General features: G+C 38.1%; 1 protein-coding gene across 1 annotated transcript in view; it reads right to left on the bottom strand.

Annotated features, from left to right (window-relative positions):
* ca10a (carbonic anhydrase Xa) overlaps window positions 1–24,194 on the bottom strand; it is a 122,564-nt gene that overhangs the window by 4,404 nt on the left and 93,966 nt on the right. The window contains exons 5-8 of the mRNA XM_043253365.1: window positions 10,023–10,208; window positions 4,957–5,052; window positions 2,447–2,519; window positions 161–315 (exon numbers count right to left, since the gene is read on the bottom strand). Of these exons, the coding sequence (XP_043109300.1) occupies window positions 161–315; window positions 2,447–2,519; window positions 4,957–5,052; window positions 10,023–10,208 (510 nt within the window). The remainder of the gene's footprint in view (window positions 1–160; window positions 316–2,446; window positions 2,520–4,956; window positions 5,053–10,022; window positions 10,209–24,194) is intronic.

Here is a 24,194-nt window from a genome sequence, read left to right as displayed (position 1 = left end):
ATATAACTTTAGTTTCTTAAAGTATTTCATACAACTACTTCATTAACATTACTAAATCTAAATAGACAGTGACTGCAGTGTAAAATTTAAATTCAGTCAAGAGGTAAACAAATTAAAAATCATAACACTTTTCTTTTTGTTTTACCAAAACCTAATTTACCTGCATCTTTGTGACGTAAATTGGCTTGTTCATCAGAATCCATGTTGCAGTCTCATAGCACGGTGGGATTGTCATAGACCCTTCGTAAGTTATAAAACTTGCCGTCTCTGGATAAACCTCCTCAATGTTTAGCCCCGAGAGAAGGTACGCATCGTCTGCACAAGAAGGGTGAAAAAAAACTTGTTAATTAAAACCCATCTAGATGGCCAATTCTCAAACAAAAAAATTGTCATTTTAGTAATCAAAATAGTGCACTTTCATCCAAAGTCCAAAATTCAATATATTAGGTAACAAAAGAATGTCTTGAAATGATGTCCAAACAACAAAAGCAAACAGAAAGCAACAACAGTAACCAAACATTTCTTTATCTTTGCTTGTCAAGAATTCTTTTCAAGATTTATGCATTGCCTTTGATTTGTTGGACGAGTGGTGACAGCACATGTTATTTTGACTTCACAATAGCGGGCAGACATGAGATAATGCGGCGCTGAATTTATGAGGAACAGCAATATTGAACCCACCTTCACTGACAACAACTGACAAGTAATAGGTTCCGACTCACGCCAGCCAGAGGAAATAGTTCGTTATTCTCCCTCTATCCCATTGATTACCACTCTATCTCTATCTCCCCGCATGTTTGCCATTCCACCGGCGTCATCGCACAGAACTTTGATAGCTTTGGTGGCATAAATAATTCCTTTTGGCTGTGGAGGAGGGGGATATGTTTGAAAAATACATGCGCTAGCTCACTGCCACGGCAGCGAGGGCTGGTAGTAGTGCGTTTTCCAAAGATTCAAGCGGGAACAGAGCAGGAGGCCGGAGAGGCAGGTTGGGGGGGGGGCTCTGACAGCTGTCAAAGCCTACGCTCCTCTGCCCTCCTCCTGGCAGTGCTGTCGAGTCTTCCCTGAGCTCAGCTGGCCTGCGTTCATGCACCGCTGCGGCCTGGGAGACACGCACCAGCCACCAGGGGTCAGAACATTTTATCTATTCATCCGCTCTTTCCCCACCCCTATTAATTCAATTATGAAGGCCTTTTTTCAAAAGTCCCTCTGGTGAGTTAAAGGATAATGCCACAGAACATTTCCACTACACTGCATGTCAGCTTCGGCCATGAAATATTCCCAAACTAGAAAGTGGTTGGAGTTCTCAAGGCTGAATACATTTGCTGCTCAACACCGTTACTTGCACAAGTCTTGTGCCTTCAACCTGCTGCTGTCAATCAATAATTAGCGTGAAGGTTTGGTATGAATTGCAGAACAATGCAGTCCATTACAAAACAGCTTATCAGAAGAGTTTCTCTACAGCTGAAGAGTGCAAAACTAATATTGTCATACCTAATGCTGTGAGGTTTAGGGCTTTTCTTTTTCAAATTGAGTTATGCGATTCATTTTAAGACTTTCCTCACATAAATTTTGCACCTGGAAAGGGAAACTCCCACAAATTCATATTCGATTATGTATTATTTTAACACCAAAAACTGTTTGTGCTGGCACAAGCCATTAGTAAATATAACCCTAAATCTCCAAAATTGAAAATTTGAAGTTGACGTAAAGGCTATAATGGAAATACACCATGTTGTGACTTGAATTTCACACAGTCACCACTCTTAATCTTAAAATCTACACGTTTAAATAGAAATTTAGCGACCGACAAAATACAATTTATCCTGTGATAATGATGTCCAGTTAGTGAACAAATTCTATTTAAGCAGTTCTTAGTTAACCGGTCGAACCAGCAAAAGGTTTTATTTTTTAGTGTATCTGTCTTTAATCAGTCAAATTTAATTTAAGAAAATAAATTGGACGTTAATATAATTAAATCAAATAAATGCAGTCTGACGAACAGAAGAGACTTCTTTCAAAAACATATATGACATTTAAACCACATATACTGCTATTCTGTATGTCTGAATGCACTCAATTCACCTCCATCTTGACTATGTAGTGAATAGTAAATGAGTCAGCGGGTTTTGTACTCATGAATACATAACATTCCTCTGTCATTTATTTTCTCATGCTCCTCATGAGTCAGCGCCGTTTAGAGATGTCATGATAAACATTAGCAGACTCAATATCTCCAGTTTACCTCACCGACAGCTACCCGCAGATCGCTTGGAGATGCTTACATAATTTCTCTAGCAGCCGATGAGGTTCCACCTGATATTGACTGCTGTCTGAACCAACGGATATGATTTCATCACTTGCAAAATGTCTGTTCAATCGAGCACATTTGAAAACCAAATTGGATTGTGTCGAATGGTCAACAATATAATATTACTCCACTTACTCTTATACGTTATTCTTGTGATGGTGTCTCTGTTCAACATCCGATTCAGAAAGGAATTTGAAGTCTCGGATATCTGAAATAGAACAGATGTCAAGGGAAGAAGGGCAGAACAGTGAAAAACAGATGAGAAGGACAGAGTGATAGACAGGAGGGGGAGCGAGAAAAGAGGGTTGAGGGGAAAAGTAAAAAGAACAGATTATTAGTGACAACTTCATTTTTAAAAGACAGACAAACATGACAGAGGGAAAAAAAACCCTAACCAACATCTTGGAAAGGGAATCTCCCAGTCATTTAGTTTCTAAAGAAAAAAATATGATGCTAGCATAATGTGTCTTGAAATTTACTTGATCCATTAAAGAGCTGAAACTGTTTTTACTTCGCTTAAATGCATCAGGATGAACCTGAACCGTGTTCTGTAATTAAATGACACCTGATTGAATCACTAAGGCACACTGACGTGTTGGCCAAGACAAGTTCTTTAAAAATTGTGGCTGCTTTTAGTAAGAAAAAGAGCATGAATGAAGCTGATGAGACAGTTACAGTGCTCTTTTTTGGACTTCACTTTACTTGATAATTTTAACTCTTTCAGTCTCAACAATTTAAAGAAATGTGCCTTGTGACTACACCACAAATCATTTCTCTTGACCCCTTCCTTCAGCAAACAGTGAAGTCTGAGGCTTAAGAGTCTTAGGCGCATCGTTTTGAGAGTTTCTGTTATAGAACCTGTGGCTATGGCTAGCCATCATCTCTGCCAAGAAACGATTAGGCTTGACTACACAGTGCATTAAAAAAAGAATAGCTTTTACTTTCCTTTGCAATCAATATACTAAGAATAACATCTTTTTGCTCTTCATACAAGTAGCTGTTTATATCACAAACAAAATGGCTAGCTTTGCTTCAGCTGTCTCCATTTCATGCTTGTCCCTCCATTTTTTTTTTTTTTTGAATCCTTTGTATTGAGGCTCAGACAGGAGTCCCTCCCAGAGGTGTGATGCCGCAACTGGGAACACAGCATGGGGTTCCTCAGAAAATGGCTTTGGGTGACTCATGTCACAGAGAAGAAAAGTGCAGGTAAATACGAGCGGGTTCTCAATGTTCTCATTGAGATCACTGATAGGGGCGGGCAGTGCCCACAGCAAAGTGTAACTGAATAACAGTTAGTGAGAAATTAACCTAAAAATAGGATAATATGGAAAATTAGAATTAGCCTAAGAGAAATGGCTCAAATCATACAGAAAATATGCTTGACAATTTGAAAGAAACAAGGCAATAGAATAATAGAAATAGAAATTCTTAATAGAAATACCACAGTAGTCAGGATCCCTGCCAATATACCATAGTTAAATATATATTTTTTTCATAATGAAAATAAAGATATAATATAAATAATGTGTGTGTGTGTTGCCACACATTGAATATGTATGTATGTATGTAATATATATATATATATATATATATATATGTATATGTGTATATATATATATGTGTGTGTGTGTGTATATATATATGTGTATATATGTGTATATATACACACACACACACATATACATATACACACACATATATATGTGTATGTGTGTGTGTGTATATATAATTGTACTAATCATTAGTTGTTGGGATTATTTTTTTAATGAGCAAAAATATGGTTGTCAGCACAATTAGCTGTCAATCTTTCAACCTCTATTTCATAGATAAAGCTGTAGTTTGAATGTGTTTCCTAATCAGTTTAGTCCACATATTTGACGTGACTATACACATTTGCATGTAAAATGTTGCCACACATCGAATGATCCCAATATGTAAACATCAGCCCTTATTTCAATGTTAAATACACAATTGTAAAATGTAGTGTTTGATCATAGCACTCTCTATAGTATAAGGAGAATGACCATATTGGGTTTAGATGCATAAACTATAAGCATGATATTAGGTATCTTCCATATGGACAGACAGCAGAGGTCACTGGACCAGACTTACGTCCAGGGCAAAGAGGACCAAGCCTGCCAATGACACCGGATGGGTTAATTATCTTAGCTTGAACTCTTGTCCTGAGGGAATCTCTGCAGCCAAGTCTACTCTGTCATTTAATAAAGCAGGGGAAAGTTATTTTATAACCTTGTCCTTCCAGAATGACTGGGAGATGCACACTTAGTTCTCCTGTTGCCTAATTGCATGGCTAAGTGTTTCAGTCTCTTCCTCTATCCCTCCCCTCCATTCATATCTACAATGTACAAATTGAGAAATAAATGCGCTATTAAATCAAATAATTCTTAAACTCATTGTGTATATATGTACAGTATATGCACGTTTTTCAGTTAATAATTTGTCATTTATAACAATGAAAATCTATACCTAGAAACAAACATTTATGTCAGTCTGTGTTTTCACATTACTGTGGAGTGGATAGTAGAGATTATCTGAGATTACACAACTGAAATATTGCTTACAATATTTTATTTTGTTTTCCTGTGCGTTCACGTCCAGTTGCTGAGTATATGATCATTACTCACCTTCATAAATATAGACACTATCACTAAGCCATTTGGACTCTTAGCAGCTTCTGTGTAGTTTGTGTACAGTTCATGGTTGTAATGTATAAGCTGCACCTGTGTAAAGACAAAATGGGCATTAGTTGGTTTTGAGTTTGTTTAAAAAATGCTTCCCTACTTCACAATATGCTCATAAGATGACACTCTTTTATCCTTGATTAAGTTAATGGCACAGGGAACCATGAAACACTTTTTCCCCCAACAAAAAAGGCTGTTAATGTCAAGTAAGTGTCAGCTATGCAGGTGTTGTAATATTAACAAATTTCTCTTGGAGTTTATGAAATATGAAAGCATAATTGGGAGTAATTACTGATTGATAACCCTTTGGATGGCAATTACCTGAAAATCCAGTTTTCACAGTGCGGATTTAATCTTGCAACCTGTTTTCACCTCAAATAAATATGAAAAATAAACTTGTGCCGGTTTGAATGAGCTGAGAGTCAGTTTGGATAACAGCCTGAGTTTTTGTCATTACAGATGGCTCTGAATCACAATCACAGGTAAACAGCTGCTTCTGTCTTTGTTTGAACATGTCTGTCAAATTTAAATTCGAATTCATTGTGAAGCTCGGCTAATCTTCCTCCGGTGAATCGCTTGAGCGCACACTGTCCCTGTGAAAGAGCTTTAAAACTTAGGCAGTTTAGATAGGTGAAGAGGACACAATTTCTTCTCGGTGAACTCCACAGAAAGAAAGCAGAGCCAAGAAATGCGCAGATTACCTTGAGCAGAGAACAATTATTGTAAAATAACTTTTTCTAATGGGAAAAAGTGTCTCCTTCAAGGTCTTTTCCAACACTGTAAACAATTTGAGGACCGCTGTAGAGTTGCTGGGAGTGGCATTGTACGTTTTTTGTTTTTTTTTACCAAGCTCCGTTAAGCCTGCTGTGTGTGTTTCTTTTTAGGAAATAAATTAAAAACTTTGTGGCTGATAGTAATTATGAAATATGCAAAAGGGGAGCCAGGGAGTGACAGATCGTCTATAAACTTAATCAAGTGTGGAAGAACGCGATTACAGAGCGAATGTTAATTTGATTAGATTTTTTTTTTGTGCGGGAAGCCGTTTCTTTCCCTCAAATCTCTAACGAGAGCGATTCAACCCCAAACTTTTACACTCAACTGACATCATAGACTTTCTACGAAGGCACATTATACGTGCAAAAAGCTGCTCAGCTCATTTCACCGGATCCATTGGTTCTGTGAATTTTGCAGATGGTGGAAAGGTGTCGAACAGTAGCATGAAATGTTCATTGCATCTTTGCACACAGAAGGATCCGTCAGACTGTGAGAGGCGAGGTGTCTCTGCTACGACGGGAGACAGCTTATGCCTCTGGTGGGCCCCCTGACAAGCTCTTTATTGTGTGATAGCTGGCTTAGGCCGACCATGGACGAAATATGAAGACAGCAAGTCGATAGCAAAAAGAGGGGTGGACAGCGCTAACAGGGCAAATGAAAAGTAGTCGCCTGGAACCGCCATCCAATAGCAGATGAAACGGAGCGTGCACTCATAAAGCAAATAAACGGAAGCCCGAGAGTACGGAGAACAATCCTATTTGATTACGTTACGATGTCCCGTGAAGGAGCACATAGCCTGTGAAACCCGTCAGGCTAACGTGAACATTAGTTTCCGCTTACAGCACGGCATCTGAACGTACGGTTTTTAGTAGGATCGGATGTGATTGAGAAGGCTGTTATGCAGTTTCTAAAATAATATAATTAGTTATGGTGGAAGTTTGATGACTTCCAATTTTCTGCTGTATTTTTTAATGGCATTTTACTATATTTAGGACATATGAAAATGGGATTTTAATGAGCAAATATACTGTGGCATCTAAGCTCTCAACAGCGATGGTAATGTGTTATTTTGCTACCACTGATAATTAGAAATTAATGAAAGGGTGAGAAGGGGATCGAAAACAAGTGTGGGCTGTTGTACAAATCAGTGGATTTTTTGTTTATTGCTGCAAAGAAAAACTCTTTTTAACGTTTATGCATTTGATTGTTTCAGTATTTGCAAACTTGCTACTTGTATCGTTTAGAATCAAAGACAGAAATATGTGGATGTGCATTGCTGTAAGTAGTAATAAAATGCACAATGACTTCTATGTAGTTGTGATTTGTGCATTGTGAACAACTTTTTTTAAATATACCTTTAAGGGATAGAGTTCACCCAAAAATGAAAATTCTGTCATCTAATTACTCTCATGCCACTTCAAACCTTTGTTCATCTTTGGAACACAGATTAAGATATTTTTTAGGAAACTTGAGAGCTGACCCTCTGACCCTGTGCAGACGGCAACGTGAGTGACATGTTAAAAGGTAACACAAATGTGAGCAAACATAGTAGTAAGGACATCAGTGGTTAAACTGTCATTTTATAATTAATACTTTTTGTGCTCCCAAAAACATTATTTAAATCAATTTATTCCCTTCTGTGTCAGTCTTCGACGTGCGTTAATGACAATACCACGAAGGTCTTACGGGTTTGGAAGTAATTATAATAACAATTCTCATTTTTGGTTGAACTATCCCTTTGAACTAATACACTTATGGTTGCACAATCAAATTTCTAAATCGCAATTACATAATTTATCAAAGCAGAAATTAATCGTTCAAAATTCACATTATTCTGTGTACTTAAAATGTGTTCTTTTCTTTCTACATGTTAAGGGCTTTTGTTTTTAGTTTTAGTAAAGCATTATAATTTTATGCATGTTTTTCCTTTTTAAAGAAAACAATCCAATGTATAGTTCATTATTTTTCTTTTTTTTTCAGTTGTTTGTAGCTTGTTTTTCATCTAAAAAACATGAATGCAGTTTATACCATTGGTTCATGCAACCAGCATGCCAATGTAAATTGTGATTATTATAATTAATATTTGCCATTTCAATTTCAAGGGTATAATCGACAATTAAGATTTCTCAATAATCATGCAGCTCTAAATACACCTAGAAGGCCTAGATGGCTAAAAGATAAACATTTCAGCAAAATGATTACTTGGTTTACTGGGAGACACTGAAGCATGTGAAATGGAGACATAACCACACAACCACAAAAGACAAATCTTTGTGAAAAGCTTTCAGTTGTTTGTGCATGCTAGAAAGGATCTGAAATGCAGTACATTGTTTATTTGCTGTTATATTTCTTTTTCCCTCCAAGGGGAATTAAAGATGGAGGGAAACCACCTAGGTAAGTCCGTAAAAAACACGTTGAATATTTTAACACTGATTTCATCACTGGTGTTTCATTTTCAGCTTGTGAATGAGACTGCCCATCTCCAATCTGGAAGAACGAGGCATGTATTAAGTCAGAGGTGTTGCAACACATCTGCAGAGAGGCAACTTCCCTCTGGGTACCGTAAGTATCAGTCAAACATAATCTTTTATTACTATAGAACAAATGAGACAAGAGAAAGGCAGCCGTGTTGAATGTTACGGAGACAGACATCCAAATAAAGCTTAAAAGCTTGGCTGCATTTGAATGCAAAACAGTCACTGGTCGGGAATGTGTTTGTCATTATAAGTTGTAATATTCTTCCTCTCTATTCTCTTTTCAAGGACAGGCACAGTCCCGGCTCATTTGGTTTAATTTACATTTTCAGATGTTTTTGTTTTGTTTTGTTTTTTTATACAGAGCTCTTCCTGAGCACGAGGTAGAGTGATTTGGAAAGCTCTTTCATAAACATGACGTCATTTTCTTTCTGCTGTAGAGTTGCCTGGTAATTTATTTCAGCTCAAGTGTGGTAAAAAGAAAAAAAAAACTGATGACTTTTAAATTACAATTCAATTCCTGAATTCCATTTACGGAAACAAACAGGACGCAGAACTACAGTTTAAATGTTAATTGAATTAAATCCACATAGCTGTAGTTTTACACACTTTAGGATATGGAACAATTCTCTTGCTTATAAACATGCCTATTATTAACATTTTGGCTGTTTATTAGCATATACTGTATGCTGCATGGCCACATTCTACACATCTAATTCTACCCACTAACAATTTAGCAACAACCTTATTAAGCAGCCCATTAGGAGTTTGAGGCAAAAGTCATAGTTCGGTTTGTTAAGAGCAAGAAATGTCCAATTTAACTTCATCTGGGATGTGGCCAGTTAATTTCACATTTTGTCTCATTATATTAAAAGACTGTACGTTTTTTTTTTGTTTTTGAAAGTAGTCTCTTCTGCTCACCACTTATTCCTTTTTAGCAGCCATTACTCTTCAGCTAATAAATACTTTAAAAAGTTAAAACAAACAACACTGACCCCAGACCTTTTGAACAGTAGGGTAGTTCTGAGGAGTTCTGCAACGGAGATGAATATTAACGCCAGCAGACATCTTTCTCCATATACATTTGAGGCATAAATTCATTAGCTGAAGCAGTAACAACTACAGCAGAAATTTAAATAGATTTAGATACTCTTGTCTACCTTGAAGTAATGGTTTCAACTGAGTGAAAGACAGAGCTGGCCTTTTGGTGTCCAGGTCACGCTTCGCTTTGCCCTCATAGACTGTTGACACTTTGTTTTATTATTGTTGGATTATCAGCTTGCTGCCGCAGGAGGGAAAGAAATTATAATCATTAATTACTAAGGATTTGCCTGTCAAGCTCACGCTTATTTTGTTGCCACACAAATCGTCGGTCTTATTGCCCTCAAAGAGAAAATGTCAGGACTTCACTGACTGGCGACTTTATCAAATGATGGAGGCTGCAGTGCAGCGCATGCTAAATTTACACCGCCACTGTAATTGAGATGCTTTTCCCCACTGTTATGACTCTGTTAGTAGGAGACTACTTACAACGGAGAATGAGCTCACTCAGTCATCAGCAATATTAGGACTACTGCAGCCCAAAATATTGCAGTTTTTTTTCCCCAGTATATTAAAAGATATTGTTCAGCGGGGTGCAAACTATGCTAAACATTCCATGAATTGAATGCTCTAATGACCTTAACGGATCAGTAGGCTGATGAATATCTAGCTACCGGTGCTCTACAAACTGATCTGTAGCCCACTCGTGACGTAGCTCACCTCCCCAGAGAAGGCCTGGCCGTTGAGGAGATGCTCAGAGCCCTGTCCGTCCTCGCTTCCAAAGTGTAACCTGATCTCCTCAAGACGATGGCTATATGTCATTGGTCCACCAGAGATGTTCACCAGGTGCTCTTTGTCCAGTCGGAGTGAGACATGGCGGCCGGTGTTGTACATAGTCCCTCCCACCTTTAGAACAAAACAAATAGGTATGGTTAAAAAGGCTGTCATATAATTAAACCACTAATCAAATAGATGGAATGAAACCGTAAAAAAGACCAATGGAGTGTCCAGACATTTGACAAGTGGGGCACAGACTCATTCAAGGGTGGCTTCTCTGAGTTGTTATGTGCTAAATGAGCTAGAAAAGGTGCTAAGTTAAAGCCAGATGGCAACCAGCTGCACAAGAACTGCTATTTGTTGACTTTATCAAAAACAAAACTGTCATATTGTGATGCTGCCTTTCCCCCTGGTTTAAAAAAAAACTAAAAAGGATGTCAGGGGTTTTACTGAAGATCCAGGTCCTCATTTGTGTGATGAATTTATAATGTATATGTATGATGAAATGACATTCATCCCATGTTTAAAACAAAGAACAATTTTCTATATAATTTCACACATGGGGATCATGTATCACAACCAACAGTTACTCTACCTGTTTTTCCAAGGAGAAAAGTGTTAGTGAAGAAAATGTTTGATTCATGAGATGGGATGTGTGAAGAAAAATCAAGCTGAATATAACTTCTGTAGAATATTTGTGTCATTTTCAATCAAGCTAAATGTGTAAAATCTTTAAGAAAAAAAGTCTACGAGGGCTAACAGTGCCTATATTTGAGTAAACATCCACGTTGAATTGCTTTACTGAAAAACACAAATGATATTCTAATTTTCAATGATACTGTAACTCAAGTGGAAGGAAAGGAGCTGGCAGAAGGAAGAATGAAAACCGAAGAAGTGTCCTCAGAGCCGAAGAAAGTGAGAATCTGCTTGGAATCGATTCGATCTGAGGCTTTAAGAAGAGAGCATGGAGATACAAGAACCACGGATAGCAATCTTTATCAGTGTATCTGCTTATTTATTTATATTCAGGAGTTGTTCCAAAGTGAGCCATTGATATTCCAAACACGATGCCAGAAAGGCTTCCATGGCTCTTATCTTGCCTTTTCTTTTTTGCCTTTCTCTCCTTCTCTCTTTCTTTCTTTTTTTGTCTGTCTGTCTCTCTCTTTTTCCTTTTACGACTTTGCCTTCAAAATGATTTTCCCTCGCCAAATTCCCAAAGAAAGAGGCCTGCCCACACATCGTAAATATTTTATAGAACTTCTGAAAAATCAATGATTTGTGTAGGGTAGAGAGAAGAGGTGAATAAGAGAGGAGGAATGATGGTGGGGAAAAGAAAGAGTGGAAATGGGAGGAGCAAAGACCATCCTTGAGAGAAACGTCGAGTAAAGACGATATATCCGTGTTTAAAGGATCACCAATCTGCAGTTACCTCTGGGTGCTGCACTCGTCCGAGAAAAGGGCAAGACATTTGAAAAACCCTGAAGAGGTCATTTCTCAATGATTATTCATGAACTACAGATGGCAAAGGGAGAAGAACTAAAAAGAAAAGAAAGAGGAAAAGCCTGATTTTGCAGCTTCACTGGAGAAAAGCTGGTGTGCACGACAAACTGTGATGTTTCTACTCCTGTTCAACAACAGCGCAGAATGGACCTCAGTCTCACAGATCATGTCCATTATTGATAGGGTAGTCCATACTGCATATATACATGGGCTTTTTATTTGAGATATGTATGGGTTTTTATTTTCTTCTTGCGATATGCCCAACAGATTTAAAAAATAAATAAAAAATAAATCAGATGGCGAAACACATTTCAACACACCTCCCACAGCAAGCCCAGTGCAGATGTTACCAGAGGGTATACAGATCATCAGATGGAGAATGTTCGACTTAAATCTGGCTGCAGCACATACATAAAGAGAATCTTTCCAGATTATCTTCTCTCAAATCTTAAACACACACACACTACAAGATTTCAACATCTTGGCTCATCACACTTAAGACAGAGAGGTGCAAACGTCCATCGGTGAATGCCTCACATTGCCCGATAACCTGCTCCGAACATCGGGACCGATTGTGGTGCATGACAAGATTTTTGCTCCGAATCTGAGGTCAGTCGGGTTAAAAAAAATCCTGTAGGGTGAGCAAGGCTTTAGTTTCTTGACTTCATGCACTGCAATTCTCACAAACATCAGCCTGTGTATTGTTTCAACTCTGCATTTTAATTTTCCCAAATGCATTGAGCTGTTTCACCTCATAATTTATACTAATGAATTCAAAATCATGCTAGTAAATGCTCTGCTGCACTTTAATTTGTTGATCTGACAATTCTATGGCTGACACATCGCACTGCTCTGAAAACAAATGCAAAAACAGCATAACATTTTGGACTGAACTTAAAATCGACCAACCAATATTCAAGGACTGAAACCATACACACGCGTATTCAACAATATTAAACTGATCAAAAATTTACTAAATTTTTCTATTTCAGAATAAGTCTGTGCTTGTGTGTCAAATAATCAAATAAAAAGCTTTAAAGCTTTCCTTGTAGCAACAACTGTTTGAGGATTCTTATGTAAAGATCGCATATGTATGGGTTTAATCTATATAACATTGTCTCCACTAGCTTAAAGCCAAAAGGCCAGTTGTTTGATGCCGGTAATACTCTCTGGTCAGGTAATCACGATTGCACGCTTTGAAATTAATATCATGAACTCCATTATAATGCTCAAGTGAGATGGCAATGAAATAAAGAAATTAGAGAAGCACATGCTCCGTCAAGGGGATTGGCATTATGAGATTCTGTAAGGATTTGAAAGCTAAAATCAGAATGAAAAGGATGTAAACCAATTTATTCCAGTCTCCAATGTACTGTACTGATTGGTCAGTGAAAGAGTTGTGTAATCCTCACTGCGCATAATAGGAGAAAACTGGCTTTCAGCAGTAATGTAGATATTACAGTATTAAAAGGAAGTTGTTTAGCTCTATTTGAAAAAAAAAAAAAACTTCGAATTTAAACAAACAGGCTAGTTTATTAAAGCATGTCATTTTTTACTAAAAAATAAACTAGAAATACTAGTGCCAATGAAACAACATTCATAGTCACTAAAGAACTTTTTAATCTTGTCACTGTATCAACTCACTGAACAGCCAACAACCCTTGAAGGCCATGAATCACTAACCAAGTGACAGTCAAGCCAAGTGCTACACTACAGTTACAGTCCACTTACAAGTACAAAAAGTAGTGAACAAACTTATACACTAAATTGAATCAGATGTCTCGGTGGTAGAAAGGTTACTGCCCTACACACACATACAGTCAATAAGTAAGAGAGTAACATTCAGGGTCTTTTTTGCTTTATGTCAGTCTCACTTTTATATCAGCCCTTTATTTTGATGTTGTAGTTTTTAGCCCATGGCTGTGTCCAAAACATAGGCCAACTACCTTTCCTCCCGGTCAGTCAATGAATAAAGAGTCTGTGCTTCAGTACAAAGAAAAACTAGACAGGCTTTCCAAGGCACAGTAACATCAAGTCTAATGATCTAGAACACATTCAAGTGGGCGTTAATAATCATCAAGTGGGTACAATGCTTATTACTCAGTTGATCCTATTTATATGGAGATTTCCAAATATATTTTTCTATTGTCTTAAGGCGCTCTTTTCATTTATTCCACCAATCAATCATGCACAGGATTGTGGGATATAATGATGTCATAAAAAACCCCAAACAGTGAAATCAGCCAGGTGTTACTGCATTAGTAGCTCTGTGTTTCTCAGCCGTCAATGTGGTGTACGTTCACTGATCACTGAATGCGTCTTGTTTAATCATTCGTGCTCTCAGGTTTTCCTCATGTAGTATTTCTTGATGTTTTCTGTGAATTTTGCTTCCATTAGTCTTGCTTTGAACTCTTGTGTGATCATGTATCTCAGTATTATCTTGTGTTGAATCTAAATTTAGCATTGCACTTGGGTGTTTCTTCACAAGGTCACTGCCTGCGTTTTTGTAAACTCCCAGCAGGTCTTGTGGTTTCAGCAGAAATGAGCGCATTTTAATACCATTTCTGGCACCCTGTGAAGAGAATGAGGCTAAGACCATAATGCAGTTCATTAAATGACAAGACTGTTGTTGTTAAGGTGAAAGGCATGCCAGAGTGAAAGTGAATGGTGAATGCATCGTCTAAATCGTCAAAATCATTTCAACAGAACCTCTTAATCAAAGCCCTGACAAGATGCTGTTTTAGTGACAACATTTCCCAAGCATTTTTAAGTTTAAAATGTCAAAATGAAAAATTGGTAAAAGAAAAAAAGCAAAGAAGTCACGCTGAAATAAGGAGTGTGTCTCAGTCTGCTATGTAGTTTAATGCACTTGACCATTTCTAGGACTGTCGCATTGTCAAAATTATTCCAGTGCATCAAAATATGAGTGCAAGTGCAAACGTACAAAGACAACCTTCTTCTGTCTTTGATTTTATCACTAGTACACATTAAAAGGAATTTCAGAGTTGTTCGAGAAATATTTATTCCTATTTATTTGTTCATTTATGCATGTTTTGCATTTTAATGCTTATTAATTATATATATATATGTGAAAGCCATGTATGTACTTTTTTCTTGATTAAAAAATGCAGACAAACACACATTGCATAACGTGGTGTGCTTTTTAACAGCTAAACCGAAAAATGTAAACACCAGCTAAGTTTTAATGCTCAACCGTTCAAATTAGCAGAGTCCCAGTGAACGGTGAATCAAGGCCTCGTCCACATTTATGCTTGCACTATTCTGACTGAAGTCATGGGGAATAGAGAGCGAAATGAGACGCAGTCAAAGATATCTGCAATGCTGTCTGCTGAACATGCCCTAAGTGTAATACACACTGTCACACGCGTCCACGCAGACATGCTTTCCTGCCTCGCTTTAATTCCACCTCAGAGATCTCTGCCTTCAGATCTGAGCGAGCTAAAAGGAGTTTGCCGTTTTTTGCACATGCATCCCTACACGTAAATGCAAATTGACCTCTGAGACTCGGTTCAATTTAGAATTGATCCAGTTCCTCAAAATGGTCAGTAATGCCAATGCTTCCTAGTTTTAATTGCTAACACACTGCTAAGCGATGGATTGCACAAAAGCCCCGGCATGAAAAAAAATGTGCAGAAAAAAAAAAAAAAAAAAAAAATCCAACTAGCACAATTACATGTGCTTTAAATGGATCTGATTCACCAGACACATGTATCCACCTTTTAAGCAGTTTCCTTAATTGTCCCTAGCATGTCAAGCCAGGCGTATCTGCTCTCCCATTTACTGCCTTGATTGTTCTCTTTTTTTGTGATTTGTATTAGCTCACCTTCAGTTTGCTCGTATGCCGACTGTCAGATATAGTTACTGTTTTCAGCTTACAACTTCTGCCAGTTTCCGTCCCACTAGAAAGCGATTGAAAATTTCAGAGATGGCAACATTAACCCTTTAAGTCTTTAGCGACCCGGGACGTCATCCACTACCCTTCCCCTTCTATTTTTCAATCGATTAATCAAACAATAAAAGAAAAAAGAAAAAAAAAAAAGTTTCAAAAGATAACAATGTTTTATTTCATTTATTTGTTGTAGCTAGGTCACGTAAGATTGGAGAAACATTCATGCATTTAAAGGTTACCACACACATCATCACAACTAACAAATATTATATGTATAGTGTATATTATGCATTTGGTTGCTTCGCGGTGTAGTGCTTCATTGTAGTACAGTGACTGATAGTGTCTTCAGCGCACAGCACGAGCAGTACAAACAACAATGCTGAATATTAATATGTAGGACTGGGGACCGTCGTATATATATAATGAGAAAACTTCCACGTTAATTCACTTCATGATAATTATGTTATTTTGTATAAATAACTAAGCCTATTCTGTATGAGATAAATGATCCCCTAAATTAAAAACCTGCTTTTAAATGCTGCATTCTACTGAACATTACATAATGCATAATCTTATCCTGAGAGCAGTATTGTTAAAATGTGAATTCGTAGGGTTTTGCAGGCATTCAGTGTTAACCGTCTTTGAATCAAAACATTATTTTTGTATCTGTGAGGCGTCCGTTACATTTTCCCTGCGTGTTATTGTCAGACTGACTTGACTCTTGTTAATGTATTTTGGCTCCCACCTAGTGCTGGGAAATATATTGCATAATGCAATCGTGCACATCCTTGATTAGTAAATCTCCATCACCTGTTTTTAGATGGAGCAGCAGTTGATACACGGAGCTGTAGATCACTGGCCAGCTAAAGGGGTGCTTGCTGGCTTTCTTTCGAGGGTATGCGCTTATCGGATTTCTTTATTCAAACGCGGCAGCGAGTTGATCTTAGCCAATGTTTGAAAAACCTAGCCTGCTCAAATCATCACCATTTGCCTGAACTGAAATCTATAGATGTAACAGTTCACAAAAGTTTAAATATTTAACCTACATAAAAGTGGTCTGTTAGACACGTATCCAGATGCTGAAGCGTGCTCTCAAGGACAAGGTCAGCGTCATCGTTTTCATATTATATCAGTAGAAACAACTTATGCTGTTATTTTTTGCTAAAGGTAAAGGTAATAGCCTACATAATTTGGACCTTTCAAGGATCTGCTTTTATTCGTGTACATTCACAATACCAACAAAACGCTGCACCTTTTCCTCCTAGAAAACAGAGAATATGGCTTCTGTCATCTCGCTCTAGAATAGGAATGCTTTGCATAAACCAAAATTTAGCAAATTGCAGATAATATGAATATATCTATAGAAAGCTTTTATTACTACTTTAAATCAAAATAATTTAAATTGAAAGCAAAAACTCTTTCACTATCCATAAAGATGCATCGCTCTCTGAAGTCACAGTACGTCCAATGAGGAGTTATTTAAATATAAAAAGCCATTTAAAATAAAAGTCCTATAATTGTCTCTTTTTTTTTTTTGTGTATACTTTCTGGTTTTTATCTAGCTCTTAGAATTTAAAGGATTTGCTAGCTTGAATGCAAAACACTGTCAGAAATTTATTGTATACACATTTGTAAAATAGACTAAATTAAAGTGCGCGTACATTTTCTGTTTCTATTTGCCGTAATATTTATTGACTTTGGCGAGCAAAAGACTGATCAATTCAGAACTAATGGAATGGCTGGTCGACGGAAAGACAAGAAATGCGGGCCTGTAATTTACTGCTAAAATGTTGGCGCATACAGCCACAAAATTCCTATTCGACTATTAAAATCCTTAGTCGGGGACATGTATATTTAGTAAGCAATTGATAGTTCAGCTTTTTAGAATACAGGCTACATGTGAATGACAGATGCCATGTCTTTCTAAAACCATATAAGTCCATACTGGCTGTAGGAATTGTCTTCCGCTATTCCACATTTCTTAAAACAAGTACAAGCGCACAGATTTCTCTACTATTGGTTTTGATTCTCAATGACTGCTTCTTTTGTTCCAGAGTTGGTTCAAAGAGTTTAATAATGAGACCCTTCAGAGGAGGAAGAGGAGAGAGGGAAAGGGAGACAAATAAGGGCTCTGAAGGTCTAGTGGCTGATCTGAAGCTGCTGACTCAATAAATGACTCAAAGCCAGGTGTCCCAGATTCAAGGTTCGCTTTCCCGACTGTTATCTTGCCGGTACGATTTGCCACAGAAATTCGAAAACAGCAGGGAAGAAAGACATGGAAAGCGCACATAAACAGCACATTTGTTCACTGTGTATACATGCACCTCGAGTGCATTTATTATGTGTTATTGTGTTAACTTCTGCTCATGGAAAGGATGCGTGATGCAGACCCGGGCGTTGCAATTAGGCATCCATATATTGCGGCATATCACAAGGAATCTCCCTGAGGATCAAATCTTAAGCTCTTAGATGCCAAATCCGTTTTGATTATGATGACAAACTAGATCAAGACATCCATATTAAACCGAAATAGAGAAATGAAAGCCTTCAAAGTTGGTGTTACAACCCCAAAAGGGCAGTTACAAGGAGAACAATGGAGTAACTAAAAAAGAATGCTGGGAAACATCACTGTGGGGTACTGTATCGAGGGAGGTAGATGGAGGCGTTTTATGAACCGTCTCAGGGTCTGGTAATTTCTTGTGGAAGCCTATATGAGAATCATCTCTTATTTCAAAGACTTTTTTATGGAATTTTGACAATCTGAGCCTCAGAGGCAGAACAGACCAGAGTTAAGAGGGAATATGGCGGTGCTCTTATAAAGCAAAAGGCCCAAGAGGCCTACAGTACAGTCCTTTATGCTTCTTTAAAAAAAAAAAAAAAAAGCAAAGCAGCAATACATTTGAATAGATTTAGTTTTAATAATAATAATAATCATTTAAATATGAATAATAGGAATAAACAATTACAATGTAAAGTAATGAAGTTTAGTAGGTCCTTTCAAAACATACTTTACAAATGCAACTGATTCCTATGGAACCGTTTTGAACAACGACTTCTTAACCGTTACCTAAGAATTACAATATGAAAAATGTGTTTAGAAATTCCAAAAATAAATTAATTAGCCAAACATTTTAAAAATATTCATGCAAAAGCTAGTGTAAACGAGTACCCGAAATCCACATTAGGCAAATGCAACTTCAACGACAATGGCAGTATTTATGCACACGATTAAGAAGCCACATCTGAACTCCATCTGTTCCCGCTGTGTGCCCGTCGCACCAATGCCAACACAGCCAACCGGACGCTACCCCACCGCCGCTGACAAATTAACACTTAAACACACCCTTGGCTCGCTGGCAGCCGAGGAGAGCCAGAGGGGGAGGAGAGGGGGAGGAAGATTCAATTAAAGAGTAGAGTAGCACCTCGGACGAGTCAACACAAGAAATCTTGGCCCGGCCATCAACAGTGAAGCTGCCTCATTAAGATGCAGGAGCAGAGGTGAGCTGTAAAACCGATGTCTTGCCACATATCATGGTGAGCCGGGACGGCAGGAACACATTTTCACCGGGACGTTTACAGTTATAAGTTATTGTGCGCGGCTGGGAGGGGAGCAAGGGATGGGATAAGGATGTAGCCTGAAGCTTTTGCTGTTCTGGTAAACCAGCGCTCAGCTTTCCCTTGTGAGTTTGCTGTCATCGCATGAATAAACAACGTACAGGTAACACTTCAGGGGACGTCGATGGGTAAATAACCAATACTAAGTGGCACAATCGCTGACTGCGCTTTCATATAGAGACTAAACAGCTGCCATTTCCCAAAAATACACACAGTTTGAGGGGTGGACAGGTGTGGTTAGATTTAGCGTTTTTCACAGCCATGTTTCTTTCTCAGACAAGACTCTGTCAAAACTCTCACTGCACTCTGAATCTCAAAGAACAGATGTTTGGAAGAGATTCCATTTAAAAAAAAAATAAATAAAAATCCCAACAACTGTCATCAAATTCGGAAAATCACAAGATTTGTATTCTGCATAAAACACATTCGTCACTGTAACATGCTATGAAATTAGAAACAGCTAAGATGCTTTCTGCAGCGCCCTGTAGACTTTGTCTGCATTTTTTAACATTTGATTTATTTATTTGCCTTGCTGTTCAGATGAGTTCATTCTTCAAGGAACTGCCATTCTTGGCCCGAGGGTCTTTTTTGAGGCAGCACTATGTATCGGGGGCTGTTTTGAGTGGGAGAGAGTAGCGGATCTGGAGGGAATTCTACAGAGGAACACAACAAACCCACTGCTCTTTGAGCCACAACATTTCCGATAGTTTCCAAGCTCGCAAAAACAATATCAAAACATATCTTTAATCTGCCAGATGATGCATCTAATGGGATGACTGACAGTGAGAGTAATTAAAATGTACATAAATATTCATTTCCTAGAGTAAAAAAGGCAGGTAACTCAAAACAATCCAGCAGTCATGCCCAGCTTCCCTTTGTTCATGTATTTCCTATTAAAACAAGATGTTCGTGATCTATCCAAAGGGTTTTCCCTTTTTCAAAGCCAATAGCTTAGTTGGAAATAGTTCGAAATTCTGAAAACAGTTTACATTAGCCGCTTTTCCACCATCGGTCCGAATGGCTCTAAGAACTCACTTGTGTTTCGCCTGGCTGCTAGTTTCTCCGTAGCTTGCTAAGCACACAATTTTGAGCAAACGTAACAAATTAGCAATCAACTTTAATAAGAAATTCTGATCGGCTATTATATAACCCTGAACGTGATTTGCCACTGCAATGTATTTTCAGCCCAAGCATTAAAATGGCGCGGAATCAAAACTTCTATATGTAGCGTTCTTTCTCTTAGTTGAAATAATAACAATATTAAATAACTTCCAGCTCGGTTAATCACTTTTAACGAGCTCAAAAAAGTTCGAGTTCAGGTCTAATGAATAATGAAGCAAACAACACATACCACACCTGCTTGTGAGTCATTATCTGATTCTTCGTTGGGCTTTAGAGACGGTTCTTTTACCCAGAGTGCCGTGCTGCTGGCTGGGTGAGGAGCACCTGCGTGATAAGAGAGTGAACTCTGGGTCTCTCTCTTTGTTGAGAGCGTGTGACTCACAAGCCTCTACATTATCTCTCGGAGATAAAGCGTCTTTTAATGGGTAGAATGTGCAGCACTTGTAATTTTCCAAACCCAGGCGATGTGAATAATATAAAGCAGAAGCTGGAATGAATAAATGTAATATAATGGGAGGACACTGAGATTCGCTGTCCCAAGAGAGCAAGAACAGTCAATATACTTTACATCAATGCACTGTCTGCTGCTTTCATTATTGAAATTAATCACTAAATGTCTAATTGAAAGAGGCTAATGGTAGCATTACCTGAGATCGATGGATGATCAATAATGGGAAATTATGGGTGTAATCATGTTGGTGTGCTGCTCAGGGGTAATCTGGGTCGATAGATGTTCATGTGACATATGAATTGGAATTTGGGCTTTGGACTGATGAATGTTACATGGCTCACGCTGACAATGAATCTCATCTTGATCAATGATGCTGCAATGTGCTGGCGCAGCCATAAAGCAACTGACAGTTTGGTTTTTTTGGTTTTGTTACAAAAAAAGTAATTTCCTAAGCAATACACACGTTTTACCAAAAGAATATTGCTTTTTCACCACTCAATGACAATTTATAGTAACCGTGGAAACCAGAAAAGGACAAAAATCATATTCAAGTTCTCTGAAGCAAAACAATAACTTTGTTGGATGAAAAGACCACATTATGTCATTATATACTAATATGTTTCATCCCCATTGCATTGCATTACTGTAAAAATGTATGTTGCCTGCAGCAGCCAGTTAAGACATCAAAAATAACACTGGTTCTCAGGTGTCTCGTAACCAAAATCACTGTGCCATAATTGATTGAGTCACAGTGAAGATCAGTCTTTAGCTTCAATATACAATATTAGTAGAAAAAAAAATCATTTCATTACCACTGTAAAATCAAGCACATTTGTTGCACTGAATGTGTACTTGCATTGAGGTTTAATCTACAGTGCCGCTCACTAATATTGGCACCCTTGGTAAACATTATCAAAGAAGGCTGTTAAAATTAATCTGCATTGTTAATCCCTTTGATTTTTTATTTTAACAAATATTGACCCTTTCATTGGATAATAAGAAATTAAAATGCATGGAAATATCCTTATGAAATAAATGTTTTTCCTCAAATAAACATTGGGCACAGTTATTGGCACTCACAAATTCTTATGAGTAAAACATCTCTGAAGTGTATTCCTATTCATATTTACAATTTTGAGCACTCCGGGGTGATTGTGAACGTGAAATTACCCAGCCATATAAATAGGAGGAAAAAAAAACAAAGCCCAGAAACAGAGATTATATTTCTGATGTGCAGCAAAAAGATATTTGAGCTTTACAAATTATTGAAGTGGCTTTAAGAAAAGAGGTAGATCAGTGAACGTTACCATTTCCATCATCAGGGTGATAATTAAGAATTTCCAAATCAACATAGAATGCTAGGAAACATCCTTAGGAAAAGAGGATGCGTGTCTGTATTGTCGTAATGCATAGTGAGGAGGGATATGTGATAGGTGTACACAGGGATTTTTTTCTATTGTGGGCCTATATTTCTGCTGGAGGTCCTGGACATCTTGTTTAGACACATGGCTTCATGGATTCTATCAAATACCAACAGATAAAAAAAAATCAGTAAGTGACCAACTCTGTTAGAAATCTTATAATGGGCCATGACTGGAAAGACAAACCTCAAAAACAACAAAGATGGGTCACTGAGCACAAAACCAAGCTTCTGCTATGACCATTCCAGTTCTCTGCCCTGAACCCTGTAGAAAATGATTGAGGTGAACTGAGAAGCACCACCAACATTGAGCTGGGACTCTAAAGGGTCTGAAGTGATTCTGGATGAAGGAATGGTCTCTGATCTCTTGTCAGGTGTTCTTTAACCTCTTTAGACATTATAGGAGGAAATTTAGAGATGTTAAACTGGCAAATGGAGGTTTCAAAAAGTATTGAATAAAAGGGTGCCAATAAATGTGCATTCACATTTGGTAAGACTTTTTATATTATTATTAGTATGTTATTTCCCATAAGTACTCTTTTTAAAAGTACGGTAAAGTGTACTTTTGCAAATATAGTGGCAGCAACATTCCTGTTTGAATGGGTGATTTTCAAGCTAACGTTTCTTCAAAAAGTATAATGCTCACCAAAATTGAAACTAGCTAACAGCACAGCCGTTATGTATGCCTCCTGTGAATTATTTTGTGAGATGCACTGGGGTGGCGCTATGCTGTAATTCATGCAAGTGCATTATAGTGACACCGTCCATCATTAGAAGAGCATATTGATGTTCTAGTAAGACATAACACCCAAGACCGAAATGATCTACACAACAAAGCTTGAACAGAGCCAAATTAATTGTAGAAAATGAATACTTCAGAGCAAATCTCAAATCATAATGTTTGAGGAATATCAATACGGCGCTGTCTAGCAAGCACTGTAATAGAAGAGGAATATCAATATGAAACTCTCCTCACAAGGACTATAATAACACTTTAAATTGGCCTATTTTGGCAAAAACCTTCTTGTCATACCTTCCACAGCCTACAGAATGCACTTTGAGCTCTAGTTTTATTCTTTGTGAAATAAAACATCAATGCAGTCCTTTGGATGGGAGTGCACACATGGGGTTAAGGGTGTTTGAACTGATAAAACAGTCTTGTGAATTAGTCAAGAATCAATCCGCCCACAGTCCCCATCCGTAAACCAATCCCCTGCCATATCTATCGACCATAACGGCACTAAACAAGTTAAGACGCGTTGAGCCACAGCCGACGATTGTGAAAGAAATCATTAAACTGCACACTGGAACAGGGTGTTGAGTTCAGGACCCTGAGAATTACTTGCATACCTCACTCATTTCTTACCTAAAGAAAAAAAAAAGTGTGAAGCGGGTCATGGGATGTCATCCGAGCTGCCCTCTGGGAAATCTTCTCCTCCTTTCTTTGACATGATGCGGCTTGGCAATGTTTCTTCCACCCTCACACTCGTGGAGAACATATGGTGCAAAGGGGGACGGGCCGCACTATCATGTAGGTACATCGGGTTATGGGCCTCCATTCTTTTCCAGAGAAGGTGAAAGATTAACTGTCTGCTTCTCTTCTAGCACTCTGTGTCGCGCTCCTGGGAGATAGTGACCCGCTGTTTTAGATGGATAAGCTATAGTTTATTCAATCTCAAATGCCAAGGGTAGACCGAACCTTTGAAATGCCTGACTGAACTCGCTCCCCGGCATAACAACAGGGAGTCGGGCTCTGTGGGAGAGCAGGGTTTTTAAAAGAGGTTGGGAATGTCAAGGAATAGCCTTCTTTGCACCTTGCCTCCTTTTCCACTTTGTCGAACGAAGGCAAGCGCTACAGTAACACATTCTAGCTGCTTATAGGCCTTATGCGACGGCAGACGGTTTCATGTATATGATCAGCCTACAATATCAAACTTTACATATGTCTCTGAACACACAGTACTGAACATCTGAGTGGCGGGGACACTTTGGTGACAGATTGGAATGCTGGCGAAAAGCCATATTAAATGTATAGGCAGCTTTGGCTCCCAGTTGTGGAGGTTTCATGAGCACAAGCCAGCTGTTTCTGTCAGCCCC

Source organism: Puntigrus tetrazona, chromosome 12 (assembly GCF_018831695.1).
Source record: "Puntigrus tetrazona isolate hp1 chromosome 12, ASM1883169v1, whole genome shotgun sequence".
NCBI classification, from domain to species: Eukaryota; Metazoa; Chordata; class Actinopteri; order Cypriniformes; family Cyprinidae; genus Puntigrus; species Puntigrus tetrazona.
This window is presented reverse-complemented; position numbering and strand designations above follow the sequence as displayed.